The following is a 21315-nucleotide window of genomic DNA, read 5'->3' as shown; positions in this document are numbered from 1 at the left end:
CAGGCCTGAGCTCTGAGGCCCGTGCAATTCCTTCCTTCCCTGCCCCTTCTAGTGTTGCCTGACAGGTTCACTGGAGAGGCAGGTCCCACTGCTCACAACTGCGTCCAGTGGGGAGAGGAGGAGACAGGGACATGGGGGAGGTGAGATTTGAGGTGCCCCACTGGCCTGGCCTTGTTTGGGCCAGCCCCTTCCTGGTCCCACCCTCTTCCATGCTTTGGTTCCCAGGCTCTCACACATACTCACCCAGGCCGGTGGAAGATGCCTGCGATCTGGTGGGTAGGGCAGCCCATGAAGAAGAGGGGCAGGGTGAAAAGCAGGCAGAACAGCGCCCCCAGCAGGCAAAGGACGCTACAGCGCATGGGACCCAGGTGGAGGCGCTTGACCAGGATGCCCCCCACGACGATGCCCACGATGGCCGAGGGGATGGAGAGACAGCCAATGAGCATGTTGGCATAGGACGCTGTGATGGAAAACTGGCGTTCCAGGAACTTGGGCAGGAAGGTGGCCATGCCTGCCACCATGGACGACACGCACACCTGGGACAGGACCACCAGCAGGAAGATGGGGTGTCGCAGGGTTCGAAGCAGCACCCTGGGGAAGACTGTTGGGGTGAATGGGGAGAAGGTCAGGGTGGGCAGCCACTCATGTCATCACTTCTGTTCCATCCTGCCCTGTTCAGTTTACATTGTTCCATTCCTTCCATCCCATCTCAGTCCATTTGATTGTTACATTCAATTCTATCCTAGTACATCTGACTCCTTTCCATTTAACACAGTTCATTTTTGGAATTCTGTTTCATTTTATTCCATTGAATTGCATTGCATGTTATTCAACTGTGTTTCTTTCCATTCCATTCCATTCACAATTCTATGCCATATACTTCTATTCCATACCATCCTATCTGATTCTATTTCATTCATGCCACTCCATCTCATTTCATCCATTCTGTTCTACTTATTCATCTTTTCTTCTTTTCCCCCACTTGGCCCTTTCCACCCTGTCCTGCTATAGCTCTTTCAAAGCAGCCCAGGCCTTTGCCTTCCCTCCTTTATCCTCAACACGGGACATCTCCTCCCCTGATCTCTCCATCCTTAGTTCATGTTTCTCCAGAACACGTTACCTAACATACTACACGTTTTACTGATTGGACCATTCTGTTGTCACCCACCAGAATGCAAGTTTCATTTAGAGCAGGGATTTTTGTCTGTTGGGCTAATTGCCGAATTTCCAGAGCCTGGGGCACAGTAAGCATGTTGGCATGAATGCAGGCATGAAAGAATGGACATACAGACTAACATGTGGTCAAATGTCAAAATGTTGGGGCCGATCTGAGACCTCCAGGTAAGGTGAAACCTGAGCAGGCTGGGTGCTGGGCGGCTTTCTGGGGCGGGGGCGGCGGGGAGGGGAGCTGAGGAATGGGAGGGTCTGGAGCGGTTGGGTGAGAAAGAAAAGGAATTCCTAATAGGGGCACCGCAGGGGCCAAGGCCTGGAGGCAGGAAGAGAAGCCATGAGCTCCCAGTCTCCTGCTGGCTCCTAAACTGGCGCCTGGGTACAGGTTTCCTCACTGCAAGTCTGCTAAACGGAGGGCACCTGACACTGGGGGAGCCCAAGCTCTGGCTTCAGGCCTTTATCAGCAGGGGCCGCCAAGGTACAGCCAAGAGGCTTCTGTTCTGACAGGAGTGACTCTCTCCACTAACAACAAAAGAGGAAGAGATGTGTTCCCGCCTGCAGGTGAGACGGAGAGAGGAGGAAAGGCCTTTCTAAGAAGAGGTATCAGAGGAACAAACCACTTGCCAGCCTGGGCTGGTCGGGAAACATGACCATGGGGCTTCTCTGGGCCCAGTGGGCGGGGAGCGTCCCTTCAGTTCCTGCAGCAGCAGGGCCAGGGCCTCTGTCACGGGAGATTTCTGCCCACCTCAGTGCAGGGCCAGAGCCAAGCCAGCTGGTTCCCTAGCCCCCCCCGGGGAAGGCCTGGAGCTGTCTTCATGGGAGCCAAACAGTCCGGGCAGGGGAGGTGGGAGCAGGGTCTGTGGAATTCCCCTTCATCCATGTTCCAGGCCTGCCTCCTGTCCCCCGTCCCTTGTCACATACAGAGAACAGTCAGCCAGGATTCGAAGCAGGAACATGTGATGCCAGGCCTTTGGCTCCAATCTCCCTTCCTCCCTCCCTTCCTCCATGAGCTGCCCGTCCAGGATTGGCCTGAGGTTGGCCCAAGCTGTACAGGTGCCCTCATTGTACAGGTGGTAGGGACTCACCCCAGTTTGGCTGGAGAGGCTGGGGCAAGTCTATAAGTTGCTGGGGGTTTCCTGACTCAGTATAAGGGCCATTCTCCCTTCTCCCCCTCCCCACCCCATTCCTGGGCCTCTGGCTGCCTGACTCCATCTACTATCAGTGGTTCTCAACCTTCTGGCCCTTTAAGTACAGTTCCTCATGTTGTGACCCAACCATAAAATTATTTTCGTTGCTACTTCATAACTGTAATGTTGCTACTGTTATGAATCGTGATGTAAATATCTGATATGCAGGATGTATTTAGGCGACCCCTGTGAAAGGGTCATTCGACCGCCAAAGGGGTCACGACCCACAGGTTGAGAACCGCTGTAACTTTCCATTCCATTCTCCTGTGCTAATCACTGCAGTGCCCATTCACTATCTCCAGCATCGGCAGCCTGGTCCTAGAACAGATGGAAAATTCTTGAAGGGCACTTAGACAGGGTACCTGAAGGGAAACCCCAGGGTCCATCTCCAGCTCAGAAGGGTGTCTGATCCATTCGGCAGAGGCTTTCCTTGGCTTAGCACAATGTCTCCCCATCAGACCAGCCAGGCCTCTCTCCACTCAGAGGTTGTGTGTGCCTTATCAGAAAGGGCTTCCCACAGTTCAGAGGCCAGGTACCTCCCTCAAATAGAACAGCATCCCCCCAACCCGCCAGTTTAGGGACTGTGTTTCTTCTACTCGCCAGAGACTTCCCTTAACTCAAGGACAATGTCTCCTCCATCAGACAGGGGCCTACACCAGCACAGAGGCCAGGCCTCCTCCATTATACAAGGCAGGTGGGTTCTCCCTCCATTCAGGGATTATGTATCTGCCATTGGACAGGGACCTCCCCAGCACAGGCACTTGTCTCTGCCCTCAGCCAGGGCCTCTCCGCCTCAGGGACAATGTCTCCCCTATCAGACAGGGGACTTCCTGAGCTCAGGGGCTGTCTTCCCCCAAGAGTTTAGGGCTCCTCCAGCTGGAGGACCATGGTTCCTCCTCCCTCTGCTCCTCCATGGTTCCAGGGGGTCAAGGCCAAGCCTCAGGGTCACACTGGTCCCTCTGGAGCTCCGCAGAAGGCCAAGCAGCTTGTGTAGAAGTCAAAACTACCAGAGACAATCTGGCCCCAAGACACCCACTCCAGTTTCAGTGACTGGCTCCAACTTCTCCCTGGGCAGGAGCCAAAGCAATGATTAATAAGCTCCCCCATGGAGCAGTGTGCCAGCACCCCCAGCAGCTGAGGGTGAGCTGAGGCTAAGGAGCCCAGGCCCCTCCCTCTAGGCCCAGCTCAAAGGGGTCCACACCCCCTTTCCCTGGGATGCTGGAGAACTGGGGGCTAAATGACTGATATCCCAACATCATGTCTTAGGAAAGGTTTCCCAAGGATTGGGCTTAATTAAATTCCTATTGTAAAAGTCCTTAGTGGGAACATGATATAAATCCTGTGGTTATCACCCCCTTAAACCACAAGCAGCTTGATTTATTGTCCCAGGATACAGTCAGAATAATACCAGTAGTGCAAGGAGTGATACTTGAAATAATAATTGTACTTATATAAGTAGAGTTTTAAAAAATAATATACGAAGGGCTTTCCATTCATCATCCCATTTGATTTTTCTAATAGTCCTTGAGAAAGGATTACAGACCCGATCTTTCAGGTGAGGAAATGCAGGTTAGGGGAGGAAAGGACCTTCCTTAAGACTGTGCCCTGGTCAGTGGTGGGGCCTCTAATCCAGGTCTCTGACCTGACGTCCAGGGCTGTACAAGAGCCTGGCTCACAGCAGACAATCAGTGGTCATGGGATCAGAACCTCCAGAGAGGATGGCCTGGTTACAACAAGGACCCTGGTTACTGATCAACTGAGCTCATAGTCTCAGGATCAGGGTGGCATGGATCTTAGATCATTGAATCTACCCCCCACCTCCCTCCATCCCCCGCCCAATGCACAGATGGGAAAATCAAGGCCCAGAGAGGAGCAATCACCCAGGACAAAAGTCCCGGTTTCTGCACTTTAGCCCAGAGCTCCCTCGTCCCATACCACTGCCTGGGAATTTAATATTTACTGAGAGCCCTCTGCTAGTGGGGCTCAGTGGCAGCTGGGAGAGGGCGTCACAGATGACACAGGCCCTGGCCTTCAGGAGCTCACTGCTGGGGGAAGGACTGGACCAGTGTGCAGCACAGATCTGAGCTGATCTGGATGCCCTAAGGGTTCAGAGAGCCGAGAGGAGGGGAGCCAGGCTAGGAGAGCCAAGGGGAGCAGTGGCACTTGATTTTGACCTAGAGGAACAAGGAAGATTTTGATAGCAATAAAAAATGATGTTCCAGGCAGAGGGGGTCATATGAGCAGAGACTCACAAGAAGTGTAGGGTGCTCATGAGAGGCCTATAGGTATGGAAGATGAATCAAGAAAGACAGGAAGGGGCTAGAGCTTGTACAGTCTCAAATGCCCCTCCAGCTCTACCTCCACATAGTCCTGCCTGAGCTCACCTACCTTTGATGAACTGGACCACGGTCAGGTCTGGTGCAATCTGGGCCAGGCCATCCTGCTTCTTTGGGGACTCCTCAGGGGTCTGCTCAGAGGAGTCTTTACCCTGGGAAGACACAACCAAGGTGGTCAGCTGGACAAGACATCCTGCTCAGAGATGCTTGTGGGCTGGGGAAGGGAACTCTGGGAGAGGAGGGGGTGGGGGTTTGTCACCTCCTCAGGAGCAGCAGGGGCCAGCAGTGATCTATTTGTTCTTGGCCCTAGAGGTACATAACAAGTGTTTTTTCTCTCTGTATGTGTTTTTAAGAAAACAGATTTTATCGCCCAGCAATTAAAAGTATTCAAACATGTATTTTCTACATAATTTATTGTGAGGTGACCAATGTTAAATAAAATATTAATTTTCATCATTTGCTTCAACTCATGACTTCTTGACTAATTCTTTGTTTTTCCTTCCAAAATGTCAATGTCACACCTCTGAGGCAATGAAGAATTTTTAAACACCACAGCTAAGAACTTGAATATTCATTCATCTGCAATTACCTATATGCTTGTTACATGCAATTGTGCTTCTAGTGATTTAGTCATTTTTTATGATAAATTTTTGGAAAACATTCATCATACAAGTAATTTTGAAAGAATGAATGAAATTCCAGTGGTCAAACTTTGTCTTCACCATCATTAACATCATCATAATCACCAACGTTACATGAAAATTACCACCATAACTATAGTCATCATTAGTATTCCCATCATCTTAAATATCACCCCATTCACATCACCAATATCATCATGAATAAATGACCAATATTGTCCTAATTATTATCATTGTTTCTGTCATAGTCACCCACCACCAGCACAATCATTATCATCATCACTGTCACCTGACACTTCAGAATCACTAATGAAATCATGACTCTAAGAATCACCAATACCATTATCACTGTCTCTAATATCATCATTATCCCTGCCACTGTCTTTATTGCCATCAGCATCACCAACCTCTATCTGAACTTAACACCACACCGCTACCTTCAGTTATTATATCACTCATGGCTATCATCACTTGGAAAGTCACCATAGCAAGAGCCTCCAGTGACCTATGCCTTCCTAGAGGTTGGGGTTGGTTGGGCCTACAGGCTTATCTGTCCTATACTGTCTGCCGTGAGAAGAAAAGAAGAAGGTTGGGGAGGCCAGAGGCAACAGCTCCTCTCCTCTCAGATGAGTCAGGCCACCCTCGGAGAGGATTGCTCAGCTCTACCCTCACACTATGGGGACTCATGGACACCCTGGAGTGTGACCTCCCAGCTGTGCGAGGGTGGCCTACAAAATAGGTCTTTTATCCTGGGAAGGAAGAGACGCCGGGCCACAATCACGTCTTCTGATTGTCAGAAGGGAAGGAGGAAATTATGATAATGATTAATGGTTACTAAGCACCTGTTATAAGCCCGGTGCTATTCTAACAACTAATGCATTAACTCATTGAAACCTCACAGCAACCTTCTGAAGTAGGTACCATTATAATCCCTATTTTTAGGGGATAAAATGGAGACACAGAGAGATAAAGTAACTTGCTTGGTCCCACAACTAGTAAGTGGTCTGGCTATGATTAGAACTCAGACAGCTCGACTCCAGAGCCTCTATGCACTTGGCTGGTTCACCCTGAGCGAAGGGGGAGCCAAGGTCCCTGAGTGCTGAGTATTCTACCCGCCTTGCTCTAATATGATATTTTCTTGCAGGTATTGTTATTGTGCACAGTTTTTAGATGAAGAAATGAAATCTTGGAGAAGTTGCTACTGGCACAGGCTCATTCGAATGTAGGTGATCAAGTGGGTCTGATTTCACTCCATTTTTCTGTGCAGCCTAAGGCCAGAATTAGCAGCAACATGTTCTATGGAGGAAGACTGAAGCCCCGTGTCAAGAGCACTTGGAGGAGGCTGCCCTGGGAGGAAGTGAGTTCCCCATAACTAGAAGCATGCAAGCAGAGGCTGACTTCGCCTTGGTCCATGCGGGAGGAGGGCAGGTTGGGCTGGAAAACTTATCTGGGGGTCCTCTGGTTCTGCCTCTTATGGACAAAAAAGAGGTTGCGTAATAAAACTGACAAGTGCAGTGATGGAAAAGAACCTCACAGGATGATCTGATCATAAATTTCTAACTGGGCAGGTCATGTGAGTAGTCACATCCCAGGCCTATGACATTTATAGTAAAAGATTTATCTCTGCCTTAAGCAGGTCCTGTCCATTGTTCTTGTGCATCTAGGCTAACACACCTTTGAAATGCCAGAGCAATCCTCCTTTCCAGACCCCTCAGAGACATCCTCCGGAGAACCTATATCTTAACTATGCTATACCTTCTTTCTCCCACCTTCATTGCTCCCTGACTCCAAATGTATAAAGAAAACTGCAGAACTGTCATTCTCCGGAGCATTTGAAATCTTGCTTCCCAGCCACTGTCATCAGGTTGGTTCAAATAAATCATATAAAGCTCTTCTCTTCCCACGGAGCCTTTGTCCCTACAGGCCTCACCCTTCGGTCTGGGTCTAACACTTTCTCTTTCCTTTCTCACCTTTTTTTATTTTTAAGGAAGCCACTGGAAGCAAATACTGGATTTTCCCACATTTCAGAACCTCATGCCCGCCCCCACCCCAGGGGCGCTGTTCCAGTCTTCTCCCACCTGGCTCCCGGTGCTGGTTGGCTCCAGACTGGCCTCGCCCAGCAGGGAAATCCATTCAAAATCCTATGCGTTTTCCACTCTTGGGCTTTTCCTTTCTCCTCTCTTTTATTTCAGCAGGTAGCAAGGGCTCTGGGTTTCCTGGCTAAAGGGGAGGTTTGCGGCAGGACAGAAAGCAGTCCTCCATTGCTTTCAGATTTTCCTTCTTTGCCTTTGTTCCCAAAGCCTGAGGCCATTGAAAAAGTATGCTGGGTGTTGTGTACGTGTGTGTGAGGAGGGAGGGTGCAAGGAGAAGAAGAGGCCTTTGGGAATGAGGGGGGAAGGGGTGGGGTCAGGCAGTCTGTGGGTTCCATGAGCAACAGAGAACAGTTTACCTCCAGGGGGCAGGCTGCAGGCTAACCTGGGGAGGCTGGGCTCCCTTGTCCTCAGCTGCACCAAACTCCTACGCTCCAAGCTTGTGGAGGGGGACCACGTGGGACAGGATGGACTTATGCTGCATTTCTTTTTTTTTCTTTTTTTTCATATATTTTTATTGATTTCAGAGAGGAAGGGAGAGAGAGAGAGAGAAACATCAATGATGAGAGAGAATCATTGATTGGCTGCCTCCTGCACACCCCCTACTGGGGATCAAGCCTGCAACCCGGGTATGTGCCCGTGGCTGGAATCAAACCTGGGACCTTTCAGTCTACAGGCCAACGCTCTATCCACTGAGCCAAACCGGCTAGGGCTGAGATTGCATTTCTTTCTGATCTGGCAGGATGGGCATTCCATGTGAAAGTTAAGTTAATTTTCAGAGAAAATAAAGAAGTGTTTATACTTGGTATGAGTCGAAGCTTGTTCATGATCTCTCCCCTGCTAGTCTCTGAGATCTGCAGGAGTCCACCCCCGCTCCAGGGGCACACTGTCCCAGCCTTCTTCCACCTGGCTCCCTGGTGCTGGTTGGCTCAAGACGGGCCCTCAGGGACCCTGTTCTCTGTCAAAACTCTGGTGCTTGCCCAGCCAGCGTGGCTCAGTGGTTGAGCATCGAACTATGAACTAGAGGTCCTGGTTTGATTCCCAGGTTGTGGGCTCGATCCCCACTGGGAGGGCATGCAGGAGGCAGCCAATCAATGATTCTCTCTCATCATTGATGTTTCTATCTCTCTCTCCCTCTCCCTTCCTTTCTGAAATCAATAAAATAAAAACAACTACAACAACAACCAAAAACCCTTTGGTGCCTAGCCAAGGGCCTGGGGCAAAATAGCAGATATCTGATAAATATAGGAAAGAAGGAATGCAAGAAGTGGTTTCAACAGGTAGTGGGTGTAGCCAATGCCAGGCTCTTGGAAGAAAAATGAGAACATCAACGGGAGATACTATCATGCTGCAAGTAAACCCTTAGACTGCGGCTGGCTCAGAGCGGGGCAGAGGGCCCACACCAAGCACCCCAGGGGCCTAGCCAATGGAGATGGCAGGCACACCAGGCCACTGGCTCTGTACGCGCGCTCCCGCTCCATCCTCACGGGGCCCTGCAAAGGAAGAGACTTAAGCACTCCACACGCAAGCAAACATGCTGCGAGGTTAGGTAACTTGCTCAACATCACACAACTAGAAAGTGGCAGAACTAAGATCTGAGCTCAAGCCTGACTAGTAGGAAACTCATGCTTCATCCACTGAGCCCTGTAAGTCAGAGTCCCTGGTGCAGAACTGGCAGAATTAGGAGGCCCCTTTGTGGTGTGATGTGAAGGAGCCTGAAGTCCCACCTTTCTGTCCTGTTTCTCCTGGTGAGGTATGGTGGGGCTATTATTCATTTATACCTTAGAGCTGTGCTGTCTGAGCCACCAGCCCACATGGCCCTGAGGACTGGAAATATGGCTAGTCCCATTGGGATGTGACATAAATATAAAAGACACATTGAAAGTCACAGCCTTAGCATGAAAATGAAAGAATGGACAATATCTCATTATTAATGTGGACACAAAGGGGCTCTATAATAAAACTGACCAGTCCAAGTAACCTCACTGGGTGACCTGATCATAAATTGCTAACTAGGCAGGTCATGGTAGGTAGTCACTCACCAGGCATATAGCTTCTTTAGTAAAAGCTTATATATGCCTTAAGCAAGTTCTGCCCATGTTTCTGTTCATCTAGGTCAGTGGTTCTCAACCTGTGGGTCATGACCCCTTTGGGGGCCGAATGACCCTTTCACAGGGGTTGTCTAAGACATCGGAAAACACATATATAATTACATATTGTTTTTGTGATTAATCACTATGTTTTAATTATGTTCAATTTGTAACAATGAAATTGGGGGTCACCACAACATGAGGAACTGTATTAAAGGGTCGCGGCATTAGGAAGGTTCAGAACCACTGATCTAGGTTAACACACTTTTGAAAAGTCTTTTATTCAGACTCCTGGGAAGCTTAACCACCCTTACGGGAGCAAATAATCTTCTCTTTAAAAAAAAAAATGTTTTCATTGATGAGAGAGAGAGAGAGAAACATTGATTGGTTGCCTCCTGCATGCGCTCTGACCGGGAATTGAACCCACAACCTGGGCATGTACCCTGACCGGGAATCACCTTTCTGTGTAGGAGATGACACTCAACCAACTGAGCCACACCGGCAAGGGCGAGGGAGCACATAGTCTTGTTAACTGTCCTGTAAACCTATCCCACCTTGCTTTCTCCCACCTCCATGTAATCTTCCTTACATTCCCTCCTTAATTCCAAATATGTAAAACATTCCAAAACTGTCATTCTCCAGAGAATTTGAGATCTTGCTTCTCAGCACAGCACTGTCATCAATTTGGCTCAAATAAATACATAAAAATTCCCTACAGGTTTGAAGTTTCTTATGTTAACATTAATTAATTATTTATGATATACTACAATGATAATATTTTAGATGTCGTGGGTTAAATAAAATTTATTATTAGAGAATTATTGATTGTCCAAGAAAATAACATCTACAAAAAAGCAGGTGTAGCCATACTTATATCTGACAAAAGAGATTTCAAGATAACAAAGGTAACAAGAGACAAAGATGGACATTTTATAATGATAAAAAGAACACTACATCAAGAAGACTTAATACTTCTTAATATATACCCAATCAGGGAGCACCAAAATATATAAAACAGAACTAAAGGGTGAAACAGACCAAAGCAGTCATAGTTGGGGACCTTAATACTCCATTGCAGCCCTAGATAGACTATCCAAACAGAAAAATCAATAAAGAAATATCAGCCTTAAATGACACATTAGACGAAATGGACATAATTGACCTTTACAGAGCCTTTTGTTCCAGAACATCAGATTAAACATTTTTCTCCAGTGCACATGGAACATTCACAAGGGTAGACCATATGTTGGGTCACAAAACTAGCCTCAACAAATTTAAGAAGATTGAAATTATATCAAGCATACTGCCTGACCACAATGCTTTGAGATTAGTAATCAACTGCAAAAAGGAAGTAAAGAAACCCACAAATACATAGAGATTCAACAACATACTACTAAAAAATGATTGGGTCAAAGAAGAAATAAAAGGTGGGCTCAAAAGTTATATAGAGACAATATGACATTTTTGAAATGCAGCAAAAGCAGTGATAAGTTGGAGTTTATATCATCACAGCCTATCTCAAGCCTATCTCAAGAGATATCCCAAGTAAACAACCTAACATTATACCTAAAGAACTAGAAAAGAAGAACAAAAGCAACCCAAAGTCAGCAAGAGTAAGGAAATAATAAAAATTAGAACAGAATTGAATGAAAGAGAGAACAAAAGACTATAAAAAGCTAATACAACAAAGAACTGCTTCTTTGAAAATATTAATAAAACTAATAGACCCTGCCTAGACTCACTAAAGAAAAAGACTCATATAAACAAAATCAGAAATGAAAGAGAAGTTACTACAAACATTATAGATATGCAAGGATCATACTAGAATACTATGAAAGACTATATGCCACCAAATTCAATAACCTAGAAGAAATGGGTAAGTTCCTAGAAATATATAACCTTCCTAGACTGAATCATGAAGAACTGGAAAATCCAAGTAGACCAACAGCGAGTAAATTGAAACAACAATCAAAAACCTCCCAAAAAGTCCAGGACCAGATGGGTTCACTAGTGAATTCTACCAAACATTCAAATATACCTATCCCACTCAAACTCTCAAAATTAAAGAAGAGGCAATAATCCGTAAAACATTTTATGAGGTTAACATAACCCCAATACCAAAACCTGGCAAGGATAACACAAAAAAAGAAAATTACAGACCAATAACTCTAATGAATACAGATGCAAAAATCTTAAAATACTAGCAAATCAAGTACAACAACACATTAAAAAAATTATACATCATGATCAAGTGGGGCTCATTCCAGGGGCACAAGGATGATTCAACATATGCAAATGGATCAATGTAATACACCACATTAACAAAAGAAAGGATGAATATCATATGATCTTATCAATAGATACAGAAAAAGCATTTGATAAGATACAACACCCATTTATGATTAAAACACTCAGTAAAATGAGCATAGAAGGAAAGCACCTCAATATAATAAAGGCCATATATGACAAACCCTCAGCCAATATCATACTCAATGGTGAAAAACTGAAATAATTTCCTCTAAAATCAGGAACAAGACAGGGATACCCACTCTCAACATAGTTCTGGAAGTCCTAGCCAGAGCAAACAGGGAAGAGAAGGAAATAAAAGGCATCCAAATTGGGAAGGAAGAAGTAAAAATGTCACTTTTTGCAGATGACAAGATTCTCTATATAGAAAACCCTAAAGACTCCACCAAAATACGATTTGAAATAATAAACAAATACAGAAAAGTTGCAGGATACAAAACCAATGTACAAAAATTGATTTTTATACTTAGTTCTTATATACAAATGATGAAACTTCAGAAACAGAAATAAAAAAAACAATTCTTCTTGCAATTCAACCAAAAGAATAACGTACCTAGGAATAAACTTAACAAAGGGTGGGAAGGACCTATATACTGAAAACTACAAAGCATTATTAAAAGAGATTGAAAAAGCCTTGGCTGGTGTGGCTCAATTGGTTGGAACCTCGTCTGTACACTGAAAGGTGGAGGGTTCAATTCCCAGTCAGGGCACATACCCAGGTTGTGGTTAGATTCCTGGTCAGGGTTGTACGGGAGGCAATCAGAGGCAACTGATGGATGTTTCTCTCTCTCTGTCTCCCACTCCCTTTCTCTCTATCTAAAAATCAATAATAACATATCCTTGGGTAAGAGAGAGAGAGAGAGAGAGAGAGAGAGAGAGAGAGAGAGAGAGAGAGAGATTGAAAAAGGCATAATGAAATGGAAAGATATTCTGTGTTCATGGACTGGAAGAATCAACATAGTTAAAATGGCCATTTTACCGAAAGCAATATATGGATTTAATGCAATCCCCATCAAAATCCCAATGTCACTTTTTAAAGAAATAGAACAAAAAAGCAATCATCAGATTTGTATGGAGCCACAGAAGACCCGAAGAGCCAAAACAATGCTGAGAAAAAAGAACAAAGCTGGAGGTACCACACTACCTGACTTCAAATTGTACTACAGAGCTATGATAGCCAAAACAGCATAGTATTGGCAGAAAAACAGATACACAGACCAATGGAACAGAACTGAGAGCCTAGAAATAAAACCACACGTATATGAGCAAATAATTTTTGACAGAGAAGCCAAAAACACACAACGGAGAAAAGAAGGCCTTGTCAATAAATAGTGCTGGGAAATTGGAAAGCCACGTGCAAAAGAATGAAATTAGATTACAGTTTGTCTCCATGTACAAAAATTAACTCAAAATGGATCAAAGACCTAAATACAAAATCTGAAACAATAAATTATACATAGGTATTAAACTTATGGATCTTGGCCTTAGAGAACATTTTATGAATTTGATCCCAAAAGCAAGGGAAGTAAAGGCAAAAATAAATGAATAAGATTATATCAAACTCAAAAGCTTCTGCACAGCAAAGGAAACTGCCAACAAAACAGAAAGGCGACCACCTGAATGAGAGATGATATTTGCAAACAAGAGCTCCAATAAGGAGTTAATATCCAAAATATATAAAGAACTCATTCAACTTAACACCAAACAAACAATCCACCTAAAAAAGGGGCAGAGGACATGAACAGCACCCCTCCCAAGAAGACATACAAATGGCCATCAGGTATATGAAAAGATGCTAAACTTCACTCCTTATTGGGGAAATGCAAATCAAAACTACAATTATTAGAATGGCTATTATCAACAAGACAAGTAATATCAAGTGTTGGAGAGGGTGTGGAGAAAAAGGAACCCTCCTTCACTGCTGGTGGGAATGTCAACTGGTACAGCCACTATGGAAAACAGTATGGTGGTTCCTCAAAAAATTAAGAATAGAGTTACTCTATGACCCAGCAACCCCTCTTCTGGGTATTTACCCCAAAATTTGAAAACATTTATTCACAAAGATATATGCACCCCAACGTTCACTGCAGCATTATCTATGGTGGCCAACCAAAGTGTCCTTCAAAAGAGGATTGGATAAAGAAGAGGAGGTACATACTACTATGAAATACTACTCAGCCATAAGAAAAGATGAAACATTTCCACTTACGACAACATGGATGGACATTGAGAAAATTATACTAAGAGATACAAGTCAGTCAGGAAAAGCTAAGAACCATATAATTTAACTCATATGTGGGATATAAAACAGAAACTCATAGACACAGACAACAGTATGGTGGTTACCAGAGGGAAGGATGGGGATAGTAATAAATGGTAAAGGCGGCCAAATATATGATGACTGTGGGTGGTGGGTGTACGATGCAATATACAAATCATGTGTCATAGAAATGTACACTTGAAACCTATATGATCCTATAAACCAATGTCACCCCAATAAATAAAAAATATATATTATTAAAATTAATGTCTTTTATTTTTTAATGTAGCTACTAGAGCATTTACAATTAACATGTGGCTCATATAATATTTATTTTGGACCTGCTGCCTAAAGAGAATGGGAATCTCCTTGTCCTGCCTCAGTCCTAGCCAGGCTCTGGGAGAGCAGTGTGGGAGGGTCCTGGTACCTGAGAGAGAGGGGTGCTAGGAGTGCAGTGCTGCCCCGAGAATGGAAGTAGGAAGGGCAGGGATAGACTGACAACTCCCCAGCCTTTCTAATCACGCAGGAACAGGCTTTCCCTTTTGACAGGCAGAATATTGCAAGTTCCTTGCCTGGGACTCCTCGTCCTCAAGTGAACAGTTAAAAACAACCAGTGTCATCTGTGGCCACGTGTACAACCCTGTATGGTCTACACTGCACTTTCACTTCCACCATGTCATTAATTCCCACAACAGGCTGGTGCAAGGGTTATTACTGCACCTATTCCCCAGAAGAAACTCAGGCCCCCCAAAGGGGAAGTGTCTCCTGGGGAGAATTTGGCAGAACAGGCACTTGAACTCAGATTCTCTGGTAGCCCCACCTCATGCCTGTCTCACGCTGTGGAAGAGAACACGGGGGCTAGAGATAGGAGGGGAGGGACAGACTTTCAGGGGCTGGGGGTTCCGGGAAGGCATCCAGGGAGAAGTGAGGTTTGCGTTTGGGTAGACAGGAAGGGAGAAGTCATTTGAAGCAAGGGCACAGTGACACAGGCGAGGAGGCCAGGACACGTGGAATAGGGAAACTGAGACAAATAAACAGCCACGCAGTTGACAGCCCTCGGGTACCAGGAACACCCTCTGTCCCTGGTTCCCGTCGCTGTGCGCTGCACAAATGCCCACACCCTCTTCCCAGATCTGCGCTGAGGACTCCTGACTAATAGCGGGCTCCAGAAACAGGAAACATGCCTCTGCTCAGAGCAGGGCTTGGAGTCCGACCCATCTGGCTGTGGTTTGCCCAGGTCAGCAGGCTGGCCCGAGGGCTGGTTAGAATTTCCCCTCTTGGGGCTGCGTGGTGCTGACTGCTGCAAGCCTGCAGGGCACGGGACACTGTGTGGTCTGCTGTGTGGAAGGCCCCGCGTCTGCTGGGCCATCAGGGATCCAGGAGCTGCCCTCAGGGGAAGCTGGAATCCTGGGAGGTTCTGGCCCGGAGCTGTGTCCCCAGCCCCCTGGCAAGTGATATGGAACCTCTGTCAGCCCTCAGCTTCCATCACATGTGGCCACAGAAAGCAGCCACAGGGATGGGGTATCCACTAAACTTGCTTTCCTCGACAGGAGGGAGGCCGTGGTTTGTAGCAGAGCGCCTGGGGATCTGAACTTCTGCGAGGAGCGCAACATGCTCCTGGCTTTCTTATCATGAGATTCATACAACCGGCTACGTGTCTCTTTCCCTTTGGCTGCCAGAAAGCTCAGAAACAAATTAGAGGCTCAATGATATGAACTGACTTTATAGTCCACACTTTGATGTTTCTTTTTTTAAAATAAATTTTTATTTATTTCAGAGAGGAAAGGAGAGGAAGAGAGAGAGATAGAAACATCACTAGTGAGAGAGAATCATTGATCAGCTGCCTCCTGCATGCCCCACACTGGGGATCAAGCCTGCAACTCGGGCAAGTGCCCTGATCAGGAACAAAACCATGACATCCTAGTTCACAGGCCGGTGCTCAACCACCGAGCCATGCTGGCTGGTCACACTTCGATGTTTCTTTCTCTAAGTCTGATAACCTTTTTCTGTTATTTCTCTTTTCCTGTTCTTGGCCTTGACTGAGCTCTTGCAATGCTCTTCCTGGGTCTGGGTCGTAGCTTCAACATTCACTAGTTATCTGATCAAGCTATTTAATCCCTCTGTGACTCAGTCCCTCGGGTGTAAAATGGGGGTAGTAACTAACCCTATTTCATAGGTGGGTAATGAAGATGAAATGGGAGAATACATCAAGGGCTTAGAGCAGCCCATGGTACAAAGTAAGCAATACACCTTAGCCTACTTGCCCACTTTTTTACTAGTACTGCACATGTGTTTGGTGTAAGCTGCCTTAAACCTTCTATGGAATATAGTGAAAGTAGCATATAGAAAAGCCTATAAAAAGAAAATTAGAAAAAAAGGTAATTTTCCACTATTTTCTCTCCGAAGAGTTGGCCTGATCAGAGAGATATTAAGAACAAGTGCTCCTGGTTATTGAGTCCGCGTGTCAGGCATTAAACTGCCTACCTCACCACTTTGCCTTATTTCATTCTTACAAAAATCTCAAGATGTAGATCTTATGATTATACCCATTTTATTTATTTATTTAATCCTCACCCGAGGATATTTTTTCCATTGATTTCTTTTAGAGAGAGTGGAAGGGAGAGGGAAAGACAGAGAGAAATATCGATGTGAGAGAATCACATCGCCTGTGCCTCCTGCATGAGCCCTGACCAGGGCCTGGACCAGGGAGGAGCCTGCAACCGAGGTAAGTGCCCTTGACCAGAATCGAACCCGGGACCCTTCAGTCCACAGGCTGATGCTCTATCCACTGAGCCGAACCGGCTAGAGCTGGTTATACCCATTTTATAGATTTCAGAATCAGTAAGTGTCAGAGCCAGGATTCGTACCCGGGTCGCTATGGTGCACCAGCCATATGTGTAACTGCTGCCCCTGTTGGTGCCTCTTGGGCCACATCAGCTGCCAATCACCTCTCTTCCTTAGCCTCGGTCTCTTCCTCTGTCAAATGGGGGGACTGGGCTAGGCAAGTGTGTTTAAAACTGGTTTTCAGCAACAGAACCCCTTTCCTAATTAAAATCTCCTCAAAAGACGGACATAAAAACACATAAAAGTAGAACTGTGCAACTGAAGTGAGACTGAGTTCAGAGACCTTCTCTGGGCCATACAGTCCTTGTATTACATCCCACCGTCTCCTGGGTATCATTAGAAACTGCATTTACTTGTAGGAGGGTTTTTAGGGGACCCCTGAACCTGCGAGAGGATGCGTGAAGGGATTTCTGAAGTAATCTTTTCTCCACTTTCTCCCCCTGTCTGTCCCCACACCCTGCAGAAGATAACACATCCCATGTCTGGGGGCCTGGACTTCTGTGCAGCTGATTCCACCTAATTGGGCCATTCCTTCGGTCCATCTACCTCCCCACCATTGGCCTGAGTGAGCTGGGCCAGCCCCACTAACTACGCAGACACAGTCAAGGCAGCCTCAAGAGGCAGGGGAACAATTCCTCCCACATCAATATTTATTGCCTGAGAGCTGCTGGAAGCAGATCATCATGTTCTCAGCCTTTGGTTCTTTTTTAAGAACCTCTCACCCCCTTCCCTCCCCACTCCCTATCCCCTAGGTACTGACAGAATGAATGCAGACAGCCAGGCAAGTTCACAGCCTGGGGACCAGGGTTTCGAGGCATCACAGACACAGACCTCTTAAAACTGAAATCTCTGCATCTCAGCAGCTTGAACTCACGGCATCGCACATGCTCAGAAGCCAGGAGCACACACGAGGCTCCAGGGATCCAGCCTCAGCATCTTCCACAACAGAACACCATAAGGCAGTGACTTGCTCAAGGTCACCTGACTGACATGTGACCGAACCCCGCATAGACAATCTAATCTCTCCTACCGAAGCCACCCTGAGGCCCAGTGGCCATTCTTTCTGTTCTATATTAAGACTCAACTTGGAGATTATTCATCACCAACGACCCAGGCTCTCCCTTTCCTCTATGATCGCCCTCACTTCTAAGAACTCTTCCCAGATTCTAGGAATTCTAGCTCATTCAAATTTTGACCTGAGCTAGGCAGAACCGGGAAGGGCCATCTGTGGTTCCAAGCTTTCCTTTTCCCCGAAACTGCTCCCTCTCCAGTGCGTGCCTCTCCTGACTCTGATCCAGCATCAGCACAGCCCTTCAGTGTCCTGGGACCTCCCACAACAGCGCAGCACCGCTGGGTGTCTCCGGGCTCGTTCCCATGCCCCACCTCACAGCCAGCGCACTGTTTGCTCCCTGGGCCGATGCCATTGCTGCTGGCCCCTGCTGGCTGTTCCAGCATCCTTTTTCTTGGGGCCCCACATGTACACCCTGTGCTCCAGCAGCGGGATGGGGTGGGAAGGTTCCTAAAGAAGCCTGGTCTGGGCTCAGAGAGACTTGGGCTCAAATCCCAGCTTTTCTAGGCAGAGGCGTTTTCAGTCCTTGCTCCTAGGCCCAAACTTTCCTGCTCTGCGAAGGAGGCGATAGCATATATTACAGCAAAAGCGTATTTAAATGCACCAACCCGCCACATTAAGTAGAATTATTCTTGCTGCAAAATAGTAAAACATGTTTTTTTTTATAAATGTCCCTTTAAAATTACAACTGCTTATCAACAACTGACTTAATTTATGCTTGTGATTTATCATCTATGACTTCCCTGTGAAATTATTATAGGTGTATATTATATTGTATATGTTATACATATGCAGGTCTCTGTCCCCGGTTCCTGTCGCAGAGCTCCTAAAACGCTTGTAAACAGGCGTGCTAGGAGAATTGTTTGTTCTAATATTCAGTCTTTGGCCCTGGTTCTGGCCACAGAGCTCCTAGGACAGTGGTTCTCAACCTTCCTGATGTCACAACCCTTTAATACAGTTCCTCATGTTGTGACCCAACCATAAAATTATTTTCGTTGCTACTTCATAACTGTAATTTTGCTACTGTTATGAATCGTAATGTAAATAGCTGATATGCAGGATGTATTTTCATTGCTACAAATTGAACATAATTAAAGCATAGTGATTAATCACAAAAACAATATGTAATTATATATGTGTTTTCTGATGGTCTTAGGCGACCCCTGTGAAAGGGTCATTCGACCCCCAAAGGGGTCGCGACCCACAGGTTGAGAACCGCTGCCTTAAGCTATGGGATCTGATGCTATCTCCTGGTAGACAGAGTCAGAATGAAGTTAAGTTCTAGGACACCCAGCAGATGCCACAGGGAATCCGGTCACAGAAGTATATGTGTGAGTAAAGGAGAAACACAGGAGTGATATTCCTTTACACTCCCATACTTGGGGAAAGAAAACAATGAATGCACAAAATTTCAGAGTGTAATAAAATTTGCGATCCTGGGCAGGTCCCATCCATCGCTGGCCCTTGATCTCCTCAGCTGTGGGAGGGGCAGGAAATGCTCACTGCTCAGGGCTACTGGGGGGAGGGAGTGGAGCACAGCAGGAGTGGCTTTGTAAGCTGTGCAGTGCCCAGGAGGGAGGAAGTTTAATGTTACATAGGAGGACACATCAGTGGGGGCTTGAGCCTGGACCAAGGTGGACACATAGAGGGAGCTTACTTTGCTGACAATTGACAAGACCCTTCGCCGGAAGCGAAGCTCATCTTTCTCCTTGGCCATCTCCCTGGGGAAGAAGAAGTAGGGGGTGGCAGCCAGGGCCACGGCGACAGCAGAGATGAGGAAGCCCAGCCACCAGGCACCCACCCATCGGGGGTCCTTCGAAGTCAAGCTGATACCACCTGGAAGAGAAGACCATGATGATATTAGGTTCAAGATGGACCTTCGATTCTTGGCCACCACCCTTGGACTGACCTCTGAGACATAAGGTTGCCTAGGAAGGAGTCAGGAGACCTGGATTATGATCCTGGCGCTGCCATTTATGTTCTGCATGACTTTGGGCAAGTCCCTGACCATTTGTGGGCCTTGGGGTTTTCAACTACTAAAGCAACGTGTGTAATGGTCAAGGTCATGGACTTTGGAAATGGACTGCTGGGTCTGAATTCCATTACTAATATAACTTTGGGCAAGTTACTTAAATAAATACATGTAAAAGGCACTTAGAATAGTACTGGCACACAGTATGTTCTATATAGGTGTTTGCACTTCTCCATTTTACTGTTACTATCATTATTATTATTAAACTAGAGGCCCAGTGCATGGGAAGGGTCCCTAGCAGCTGCCGGCTGCCGGCTGCTGGCCCAGGCCTTCCTTCGTTCCATGCCGCCCCCTGATGGTCAGTGCTCGTCATAGTGAGCGATCAAACTCCTGAGGGGACACTTTGCATATTAGGTTTATATATATCATATATATATATAGATATATCTATCTATATATATATAGATAGATAGATATATCTATATATATATATATATATCCTATTTAATAAAAGACAAAAAGGGTAATTGACCGTACCTTCACTACTCTTCACATTGGCTAATCAGGGTGATATTCAAATTAACCGCCAACCAAGATGGCGGCCGGCAGTCACGCAGCTGAAGTGAACAGGAGGCTTGCTTGCTCCGATAGAGGAAGCCAAGGGTCCCTGCCTGCCACCGCCCTGCTCTGAGCTCCGAAAGCAACAAAGTTTCAATTATAGAAGCTAAAGAAATCCCAGATACCTGCTTTCAGCAGGCCGTGGCCTTAGAGCTGGAGCCAGCTCTCAGCTCCAGTGACAGCAATGAAGTTTCAATTATAGAAGCTAAACAAACCCCAGAATTAAAAAGAAAAAAGAAAAAATGGAGAGGCTGGGAGCTTCAGTCACCGGCCAGCCTGAAAATGGCCCTCAGCCCCTCATCCAGGCTGGCCAGGCACCCCAGTGGGGACCCCCACCCTGAAGGGGGTGTGACTAGCTGCAAATAGCCATCAGCCCTTCACCCAGGCTGGCCAGGCACCCAAGCGGGACCCCCACCCTGATCCGGGACACCCCTCAGGGCAAACCAGCCGGCCTCCACCTGTGCACCAGGCCTCTATCTATATAGTAAAAGGGTAATATGCAAACTGACCTTAACAGCAGAAAGACTGGGAATGACTGGTCACTATGACACACACTGACCACCAGGGGGCAGACGCTCAATGCAGGAGCTGCCCTCTGGTGGTCAGTGCGCTCCCACATGGGGGAGCTCTGCTCAGCCACAAGCCAGGCTGAATTTTTGTGCACCGGGCCTCTAATATATATATATATTAGAGGTTAGGACTATTCTTGTGGTTCTCAGACATGCAGGATG

The 21315-nt window shown here is 46.4% G+C and overlaps 1 protein-coding gene across 3 annotated transcripts in view; it reads right to left on the bottom strand.

The window, feature by feature from the left end:
• Positions 1-21315, bottom strand: part of SLCO2B1 (solute carrier organic anion transporter family member 2B1) — a 57843-nt gene that overhangs the window by 12340 nt on the left and 24188 nt on the right. For all 3 annotated transcript variants that reach the window (XM_081098730.1, XM_081098732.1, XM_081098731.1), the window contains 3 exons: positions 19652-19830; positions 4746-4845; positions 244-601 (listed from right to left, as the gene is read on the bottom strand). In XM_081098730.1, the coding sequence (XP_080954856.1) occupies positions 244-601; positions 4746-4845; positions 19652-19830 (637 nt within the window). The remainder of the gene's footprint in view (positions 1-243; positions 602-4745; positions 4846-19651; positions 19831-21315) is intronic.

The sequence above is a fragment of the Myotis nattereri genome (genome assembly GCF_964212035.1).
Source record: "Myotis nattereri genome assembly, chromosome: 9".
Taxonomy (NCBI): Eukaryota; Metazoa; Chordata; class Mammalia; order Chiroptera; family Vespertilionidae; genus Myotis; species Myotis nattereri.
The sequence above is the reverse complement of the archived record's forward strand: the minus strand, read 5'-3'. Positions and strand labels throughout refer to the sequence as shown.